The sequence below is a fragment of the Salvelinus alpinus genome, chromosome 15 (assembly GCF_045679555.1).
Source record: "Salvelinus alpinus chromosome 15, SLU_Salpinus.1, whole genome shotgun sequence".
NCBI classification, from domain to species: Eukaryota; Metazoa; Chordata; class Actinopteri; order Salmoniformes; family Salmonidae; genus Salvelinus; species Salvelinus alpinus.
The window spans coordinates 49,038,736-49,049,091 of NC_092100.1; the positions used below are offsets into that span (position 1 = coordinate 49,038,736).

The 10,356-nt window shown below is 42.6% G+C and overlaps 1 protein-coding gene across 10 annotated transcripts in view; it reads left to right on the forward strand.

Moving 5' to 3' along the window:
* The window catches only part of fgd4a (FYVE, RhoGEF and PH domain containing 4a), a 101,864-nt gene extending 91,588 nt beyond the window's left edge, over positions 1–10,276 (forward strand). For all 10 annotated transcript variants that reach the window (XM_071343892.1, XM_071343891.1, XM_071343894.1 and 7 more), the window contains 11 exons: positions 1,451–1,607; positions 3,758–3,896; positions 4,172–4,230; positions 4,472–4,618; positions 4,737–4,909; positions 5,330–5,360; positions 5,468–5,548; positions 5,677–5,802; positions 5,972–6,109; positions 7,462–7,602; positions 7,786–10,276. In XM_071343892.1, coding sequence (XP_071199993.1) covers positions 1,451–1,607; positions 3,758–3,896; positions 4,172–4,230; positions 4,472–4,618; positions 4,737–4,909; positions 5,330–5,360; positions 5,468–5,548; positions 5,677–5,802; positions 5,972–6,109; positions 7,462–7,602; positions 7,786–8,046 — 1,453 coding nt within the window. In that variant the 3' untranslated portion in view covers positions 8,047–10,276. The remainder of the gene's footprint in view (positions 1–1,450; positions 1,608–3,757; positions 3,897–4,171; positions 4,231–4,471; positions 4,619–4,736; positions 4,910–5,329; positions 5,361–5,467; positions 5,549–5,676; positions 5,803–5,971; positions 6,110–7,461; positions 7,603–7,785) is intronic.
* The last annotated feature ends 80 nt before the right edge of the window (positions 10,277–10,356 follow it).

The following is a 10,356-nucleotide window of genomic DNA, read 5'->3' on the forward strand; positions in this document are numbered from 1 at the left end:
GTGAAGATCTCCACAGACCTGTGACGACTTATGCATGCTCTCTTGAACATGCATTTATTTCATATAACAATATGTCTACAAATTCATAATTGATATGTTGCATTCACCTCTCTATCTCCACCAAAAATCTAAATGAAAGAATATGACTAAATCTAATAAAAATGTTAAATGTACTTTAAATAATATTTGATTTGATTTAGTCCTATTCTTTAACTTAGATTGTTAATTATTATTAATTTGTAGACAAACTGGAATTAAAGCCAGACTAAGTCAGTGGTACAGATTGAACTATCCAAGCAGAAGATACATCTCCTTTAAATGTTAAATATTTGGTTGCACTGAGAATTAAACACAATTCAACACCACTAAATATCATCATTACATTTGAAATCAACCAGAGCTTGAAACCCTAGGCCTATTGTATTGTCTATTTTTAGTTGAATTCTGGGTTGAATTGAAACAATAGCTGTGCAAATACTATATAGGCCTGAATAGTATCATTGATGATATAATGATTGATAAAGTATGGTCACTTTTAATTTGCTCTGTTCAACCTACCCTTTGAAATGGCTTCGATAGCAACAGTTAAAGCTACAAAATGTAAATTTTTGGGTGACCCGATCAAATGCACATTGATAGATCTATAACATACATTTCTTTCTCATTGAACGCAAGTCTAAGAAGCGGTAGATCTGTTAAATGTGCACTATTTCTATGCTTCACGTTAAGTTTTGTTTTTGCATCTCTTAGTTTCGGGTTTGTACACCAGCTTCAAACAGCTGAAAATACAATATTCTTTGGTTATGGGAAATATATTTCACAGCGGTTTAGATGGTACAATGATTAAATACACTATGCTTGCTTGTTTTGTCACATAAACTGAAATGAAGTGCATTGTTAGAATTTTAGTAACCAGGAAATGGCTGAGCGATTTCTGCATATTGCATCTTTAACCTACTGTATTTCATTTTTATGTGGAGATCTCTCAACAATAATTCTCAAGATAGGACATTGGTAATAGTGACATATCATAGCTAAACAGGGCTGGGCTTGGTTAAAACCCTGGATGGGAGCGCAACGGGTTAGCTGTAGATAGATCAACTCTCCAGTAGGAGGAGCTGTCCAGCCTATTGTTATTTTTTCTGATAGTGGATATAACGTTGAAGATCTAACATTGTTTTAAAGATACAAATGTAATATATTTAACACATGCTTTGTCTATGTTGAAATTTGGTTCACCCGCTAAACAACGGTTTACATTTACTTTTTTTCAAATCCAATGTATTTTCCAAGTTAATTCCACGTCACAATACGTTGACAAATTACGTTGAAACAGCGTTGATTCAACCACTTTGTGCCCAGTTGGTCTCTAGTTGGTGGAGTTCCAGGGTTGAGAGATGGTTACCTTATGGTTCCTATCTAACTGGCACCCCTCCCTCCCTCCCTACAGGGAGTCTACCCCTCGCTTGGGGGACATCCTGCAGAATCTCACACCCTTCCTGAAGATGTACGCTGAGTATGTGAAGAACTTTGACAATGCAATGGAGCTGCTGAAACAGTGGACGGACCGCTCACCACAGTTCAAAGCCATCATCCAGGACATACAGGTACTAGCGTAGATTCTAAACACTGGCTTAATTCAGAGGTGCACAGGTCTGCAGTTGTGGATTAACAAATGAGTTGTATAGGAATTATATAATTCCATATAAATTCTAGGAATTACATTGTCATGACATGGCCCTTTCTGGGTGTAGATCGTGGCTTCCCCCTCTCTCACTCTCTCCTACACCCAGGTTCTGTTACCTCAGGTCGTAAATTCCTGGCAGAGACGCTCTCCCCCTTTTCATGCAGAGAGAGAGACCACAGAGTGAACAAAGGATTTCACGTGTCCGAACTCCTAAATCCCCGAAGTGGGAAAATGAAATGATATGAAACTATCGGGCAACCTCTAGTTTGTATCTAAATCTTGTATAAAATTAATGAGTAAAGATGAAACTATTTGTGAAATGATGTAATGTGATGTTAACCTTTTAATTTTGAGAGAATTGTATTCCCTGTAAAGTTTAACTTGTCAGCGGCCATGCCCCCGTGAGCACAGACATGATCTAGGGTCATGGAACTGCCCTCTTCTAACTGTTACGAATAAAAGCCACTCCTAAGAAAAATTTCTTCAGACTAAGCAAACCCACAGCGTGAGCTGTGATTGCGAATAGTTAAGACCACGCATACCTCGGTGTAAGCTGAGGTGGCACAGGTTTGATTACCAAAACTAGAAAACTATACCACGTGAAGCTACACAGCTGGAAATGGTTCAACTCTGAGACTATCAATCCCTACAGAATAAGAGCAAATCTTAGATACTAATTACTAGTCTGCAGCTAGAAATGATGTAATCCTGGGATGTGAATACCGACAACCGCCGAAATATCTACTCTAAGAACATTGGACGCCTGACGGATCCATTACAACAGACACTATCAGGAGCCACCGATAGAGCCACCACCATGAGTAACCAGAGACTCTCTGATGAACTGACTCTCCCGCAGACAGACGATTCCAACAGAGAAGACAACGACATATGGGCGTAAATATATTGATTGCAATTAGTCCCGAATGAGCGAGCGTTCATGTGCAAAGGATTAGCATTTCAATTAATATAATTATACACTGTGTGTAGTGATCCATTTTGTCTTTCCCGCTCTTTCTCAGTCCACACCCCCTTCCCTTTGTATACCAAGCCGTCATATCGGTTTAGCCCACTGGGGGATCATCCCTATCATTGTTAGTAACCAATATCTACTGTTTGTTATGCATTTCTGTGATTATTTAGTTAGTTAGTAAATACATGATTAAGCCAATTGGTGTATGGATGATTCATGGTTTAGGCTGGGTTTGTGCAGATAACCTAGAATTCTACGACGTTTGAACAGAGACTGACGTAAGGTAAAGAATAATTAATGAATAGAAGACTAGTTGATCAGATATTAAAATATCTGAAGAGTTATATTCGGAAAATTATAATTTTGTAATCTGAAGATTTTCCGTGGTGCCCCGACTTCCTAGTTAATTAAATTTACATGACTAGTTTAATCACGTAATAATACTTACAGAGAATTGATTTGATAAAATAACAGTCTTCACCATTAATGATGCCAAAAACACAACAACATGATCTGAGTTTTGAACTATAGCACCATAATCATTTACCTGTGGATATACATATATTTGTTGCGAGCCGAGGACTCATTCGGTTTACTAGGAGAAAGCCCCAAAATCTATCTGAATATTGATTTGTACTATAAATTGTAACAATAATGCTTGTACGAACTCAAACTCAGGCACAGAGAAACAGAGGTAAGGGTAAATCCAGATATTTTACTTAGTCTTGACAGAAACAAGGCAACCGCACACTAATAAAACATGAGACCTAAGCACAGATACAGGCCAACTGAGGAACCTAAATAACAAGGCAACCAGGTGAACAGAGAAGGTAATTAAACACAGGTGAATCCAATAAGTAATAATCAGGGTAACCTGAAAACTAGAAAACAAGGTAAGGGTGCCCTCCAGCAGTAACCTAAAGAAACAACAATCAAATAAAACAGAAACTGTGACATTAAATAGTCATGGAACAATCGATTTATGGTTGTGTCCACTGATCCTGTTGAATGGATATGCCTCAAACAATTTGTCTGACTTTACTTTTAAGCCTTCAACCTTGAAGTGACAGTGGACTGTTTTGCTGTGTGTTTGTCAGAGCCAGGAGGCGTGTGGCAGTCTGACGCTCCAGCACCACATGTTGGAGCCGGTACAGAGAGTTCCCCGCTACGAGATGCTGCTCAAAGACTACCTGAAGAAACTGCCTCAGGACGACCCCGACCGCCGAGACGCAGAGAGTGAGTACAACACTGGAAATTCACAAGAGTGCTTTTACTATTCATAATATAACACAGTAGAGCAGGATTACATGTAACTCATTTCGACAGACTTCTTTGTCATTATAATCATGTATAATTTACTTCACATTAAAAATTGAAGACATTTGAATCCTCCAATGCCTAGCAAAAACATTTGCCTTACATTGAAAATAAACAAATCTGTTGTTCACAATTGTAGAACATTTTTATTAGAAAGGTCAAAATGAATCATCCCTTCATTCCATGTTTCTCAGAGTCATTGGACATCATCGCCATGGCAGCCACACACTCCAACAGTGCCATTCGAAAATCTGTAAGTACAGTCCCACTGATAGCACACCACTCTTATAATCTGAAATAAAATCAGGACCCGTATTCAAAAAGCTTGTCAGAGTAGGAGTGCTGATCTGGGATCAGTTTTGCCTTTAAGATTTTACTGAATAAGACTACATGGACGGGGGGGACCTGATCCTAGATGAGCACTCCTACTCTGAGATACTTTTTTGGCTAGTGCTTGAACCCAACCAAGCATTTTGAACCCCTTCCCTTCTCAGGAGAATCTGAAGAAGCTGCTGGAGATCTATGAGATGCTGGGGGAGGAGGAGGACATCGTCAACGCCTCCAATGAGTTCATCAAGGAGGGACACATCCTGAAGCTGGCTGCCAGGAACACCTCGGCTATGGAGAGATACCTCTTCCTGGTGAGAAACTCACACAAACATACACACATTTCACTTTATCCGTATACTCAGCCAAGTCTGAAGCAATACATTAGCAAAACAAGCATTAATCACAGGTGTTCCTTTGTTTCCCCCTCAGTTCAACAACATGCTGTTGTACTGCGTGCCCAAATTCAGCCTGGGAGGGGCCAAGTACACGGTGCGCACCCGCATCGGCATCGAGGGCATGAAGGTGCTGGAGACCATCAACGAAGACTACCCTCACACCTTCCAGGTGTCTGGCAAGGAGAGGACTCTGGAGCTGCAAGTCAGGCAAGATCTCAATCCAACCCATACTATACCCTTAATACACCCTATAGAGCCATTAATGGATAACTGCCATTGTTCTCAAGATAAGTGTTCTACTCCACCCTATGGCCATATGTATGAAAACTCTTTACAGCCATGATTCTCAAAATAGCTGTTAACTGTATACTACAGTCCCACGGCCTATTGATAACAATATGGATAACTGTACCACCCAAATTCTATGCAAACCCTATGGGGGCTTAGTGTATGATAAGTGTACTACTACAGCTCATGATAAACAGTAGTGTAACATAACATTCTATAGATTGGAGTCATTGTGGTTACCCCAAGCCACAGCTCAGCTCACTACATAACAGTTACACCACAATCCCACAACTGACAAAATAGCTCACTACTGTTGTTGTTTTTCATTGTATTTTTCAGCTCCGAACAAGACAAGGACAACTGGATAAAGGTACATAATCACATTCTTTTTGGTTTACACTATCTTATAGTTATATTTTCTGTATGTTCAGTACATTTGGGTGTGTATTACTGACCATGTCTCTGTCTGGCCTGCAGGCTTTCAAGGAAACTATTGAGATCTTCCATCAGAAGAACGAGACGTTCAAGTCCGCCTCCAAAGACGTGGAGGAAGTGTCAGTGAGTGCCACCACAATGAACATGACCTCTGACCTCTTACTCCTCTATCATTAGGTCCTGTGTACTGTATCTGTACCAATGACCTTCTCGTGTCTGAGCTACATGTGTTTGTATGTATTGTAATCTAGACGGCAGAGCTGGGGAAACGTGCTCCTCGCTGGATTCGGGACAAGGAGGTGACAATGTGTATGAAGTGTAAAGAGCCCTTCAATGCGTTGACACGACGGAGACACCACTGTCGAGCCTGCGGATATGTGAGTGAGAAGCGTCCGTTTGACACCCTTCTCTCTCTCCCTCAGCACCCATTATAACGTGTTTATACTAAATGCTATACTCAACCCATTTGACGGCTGGCTGTTTGGCTAGTTTACACTCTGTCGTTCATTCCAGATTAGACCGATGTTTCTTCTATCCCTGTATCAGGTTGTGTGTTGGAAGTGCTCAGACAATAAAGTGGCCCTGGAGTACGACAGCAACAAGATTAACAAGGTGTGTAAGGACTGCTACTCCATCCTGACTGGAGAGGAGAAGGCCGAGGGCAAGAAGAAGGGCATTCTGGAGGTAAGGGGGAAAGAGAAACACGCGCACAACTGTGTCTGCATATTTTATTTTTACCTTTATTTAACTAGGCAAGTCAGTTAAAAACAAATTCTTATTTTCAATGATGGCCTAAGAACAGTGGGTTAACTGGTCTAGGAACAGTGGGTTAACTGGTCTAGGAACAGTGGGTTAACTGGTCTAGGAACAGTGGGTTAACTGGTCTAGGAACAGTGGGTTAACTGGTCTAGGAACAGTGGGTTAACTGGTCTAGGAACAGTGGGTTAACTGGTCTAGGAACAGTGGGTTAACTGGTCTAGGAACAGTGGGTTAACTGGTCTAGGAACAGTGGGTTAACTGCCTTGTTCAGGGGCAGAACAGTTTTGTACCTTGTCAGCTCGGGGATTTGATCTTGCAACCTTTCGGTTACTAGTCCAACGCTCTAACCCAGGGGTGTCAAACATACGGCCCGCGGGCCGGAACCGGCCCCCAAGGAGGTTCGATCAGGCCCGCAGGATAATTTGAAAGTGGAAAAAATGCATAAAAGACATGGAATTAATATTTTTAATTCGCTGCAATTCATGGATTATCCGCTAAGGGGCGCACTCTTTCCATCAGAGTAGAAGACCAGCTGCATCACTGAGACAGACTGAAAACAGCAGACGGTATCAATGCGCCATCTGCTGCTTGTTACGACGTTGTTAATACCTTGGTCTCTACCTCTCCGCTACACCCTCATTAGCCAAAATGTCGTTATCCAAACGGAGAAAAGTAGATAAGGAGTGTAGAATTTTCAAAGAAAAATGGACCACGTCCTATTTATTTACAGAGATGCACGGAAAACCTTCGTGCTTGGTGTGTTTGCAACAAGTTTCGGTATTGAAGGAATATAATATTCGACGCCACTACGAGACTCATCACAGCGAAAAATATGACGGCTTGCAAGGACAACTGAGAAGAGATAAGATTAACGAATTGCTGGCGGGTCTGAGGAAACAGCAGTCAACTTTCATCCAGAGCCGAGTACAATCAGTGGGATCAGTTGCAATGCATATTTGTGAATGATAAAAGTAAATTGCACATTTGTCTAAGGAAATATGAGGTGTTTCATGAAATGTTTTGTAAAAGGATAGTTCATTAAATTTCAATATTTTCCTAATGTTCTTGTGCTTCTTTACACCAAAACAAAGGAAAGACATGATATTTTGGTTATTTATAGCAGAGTATGGTATAATTTTAATGGTCCGGCCCACTTGACATCTCCCTAGGCCGTATGTGGCCCACGATGCGAAATGAGTTTGACACCCCTGCTCTAACCACTAGGGTACCTGCCGCCCTATATCATCTGTGTCTTAACAGCACTCCTCTGTCTCCAGATCGAGGCTGCTCAGTTCTCCGGAAGCAGTATCATTTGTGGCTTCCTGCAGCACTGTGAGAAGAACAAGCCCTGGGGGAAGGTGTGGTGCGTCATCCCAGAGAAGGAGGCATTGGTTCTCTACCTCTACGGAGCCCCACAGGTCAGCCACGTCATCTAGATACTGTCAATCACAGCAACATGCTCTACCACTGTGAAGCATGGGGTGTTATGAATGGTTCCAGGAGTTTTCCCCCCCTCACTCTTTGATCTGACCAGGGAGAACTCCTGGCCCTAGTTATGATATAAATGATCTCTACCTTTTCCATCTCCTCCCCTCTCTCAGGATGTGAAGGCCCAGTCCTCTATCCCTCTGCTGGGCTACTCTGTGGAGGACAGCCCCCGGCCTGCCGACCCTCCAGCCAGCTTCCGTCTGTCCCAGTCCAAGTCTGTCCACAGCTTCGTGGCCGAGAGCGAAGAGCTGAAACAGCGCTGGCTCAAGGTGATCCGGGTGGCTGTGACTGGGGAGGTGCCAGAGTCCCAGATGCCCAACGATGCCACTGCCAACGCCACGGACGCCCAAGAGACAAGCTCAGACAGCACCTAACTGTGTGGTGTGGCATTTAACAGCTGAGGGCCACCAGAGACGTATGTGCATGTATGCAAACACACACACTCCCATGCTACCTTCATGGACACACACAAGACCAATGTGCAAACTCAGTGCTGGATAAGCTGCCTCTCCTCCCCAGAGTGGATTCTACAAATCTTAAGCGAGGACTCGGCTTGGCTCCACTACCAGAGCTGTGCTGGAATGGGAAGAACACAATCCAGTCCAATCATCACTAGAGCGGAGCAGGGGGTAATGGACCTCAGAACGGTCTCTACTTCCCCCTGTTCAGGGCAACCTGCCTGGGGTATCTTGCACCCTGAGTACCCCAAGGTCCTTAACCCAATTAGTAAATAAGATAGTTTACTCAAGCCGTTTAAAGGTTCCTGTCTGGCATGCTCACGTCAGAGGGAACAGCTGGCTCTTGTCTACTTATTGTACCCTCCCGCTCACCCAACCATGACCAGAATAAATGAGTCAGTGATATGTCTCGCCCTGTGTCACCACCTCCACGAAGCAGGGGCAATAAGTAGACCAGAGTGGCCCAGCCCCGATCAGATAAAATTAGGTAGTGGGGTGTCTCGCTTTCTCTACCATCCCTGCTCAGCCCTCACTAGGGATGCCTGCAGGCTCAACAGACCACCTCCAGCTTCATAGACGTGGGTCTGCCGATGTGAATCAAGAGGGACTGGTTAGAACTACACTGTCTATGAATTAGCCCTGTGCACCTGTATATAGTGTTACTCCATTTTCCATGACAGGAACATTTTCATTTTTATGTACAAAGAACCAATGCTCTCAATAGGTTTTGATAACAGAGATGTTGACCCTGTAAAATGTGTACATCAAAGTTTGAGCAGTGTTTTTGATCAAAAAACCTAACGTACTTCTGACATCTGAACAGTGGTTCAAACTAAAGGGTCCTGTCCTAGGATAGTATCACTGGGAAAGTTCAGTCCTCACTTCTCCAATCAGGTAGTTTCACATCACAGTAGCCAGGAGCCATGTAACAGAGTTCCTCTAGTTCCTCTAGTTTACAATTGGCTCATTCATCCCCCTCCTCTCCCCTGTAACTATTCCCCAGGTCGTTGCTGCAAATGAGAACGTGTTCTCAGTCAACTTACCTGGTAAAATAACGGTAAAATAAATAAATAAAATGTCCCAGAAAGACCTATTAGTCAGAATAGCTATCGAGAGGATCACTCCACACTTTTCAATTGCTGTAACCCCATAAACTAATGGAAAGGATGCAGAAGTACTCACCCATCCAGCACGAACAGGCTTCAATCCAAACATGCTGAGGGATAGCCTTTCCAGCCAGGCAATGCATTATGGTTACTCTGCTGCACTTGTCCCAAGCTGGATCAACCTTCCTCACCTTGGAATCCAGAACCTTCTCCCAAGTCAGTGACCTCTAAACCAACCACATCCTGGTCGGAGTAATGTGTAGAAAAGTGTCACATTTTACTACTGCATGTCAGTCATTAGAGCCTTTCTACTCTAATCTTGTAGGCCTATAGTATGAGGACAGACACACGCTGCCATAGGGCAGCATTGAGGATGATGAGAGTGAATGGTTGTACAGCTTTAATGACCTAGCCCCACAGCCCTGTTGTAGACATGTATAATACACATGCAGTGGGGTTCTTTGTAGCTGACCAACAGGGATGACTGTAGACTACTAAGGACCCAGATCTTGTCTTACATGGGGACATCACCCCACAAAGCAGCACAATCAGAAGGTGGAGAAAGAAATGTACTTTTTTTAAATATACGTATTTAAAAAGTAATTCATAGAATATGCGCATGGTGATTTTAAGGAAAGTAGCACAAAAAAAGTTAACCCTCAAATTGCCATGTGTTCTGTGCCATTCAGCCAAGCCATGTCAACTAAGATTCACTAAAAAGTATTGTCCCTCAATTAATACCGTAGTTGAGTGTGACTAATCTATCCTATGACTGCAGAATAAATTGTGTTGAATGGAATAGGCTAATGTGCCTATAACCTGTGTTCATACATGTTCTACTGTTCCTATCCCCTGTACAATGCACCTCTCCAATATCCATTCTCGCAGAAGAGCACAACAATCCCGTCTTAAGATCTGAATGTAAAACCAGATTGTTTGTTCACTCTCCCGATCCCCCCTCCCCAAGGTTTGAGAATCTACGCACTTTACCATCTTATATAAAGTGTACCTTGTAAGAAAATAAAGCAAGATTAAAGTATTATGGAAGTGCGTCACTAGTTGCTTTGTGAATATGATCCTACTTTCACTATGACTTGTTGATCTTAACAGTTTTGGTTCT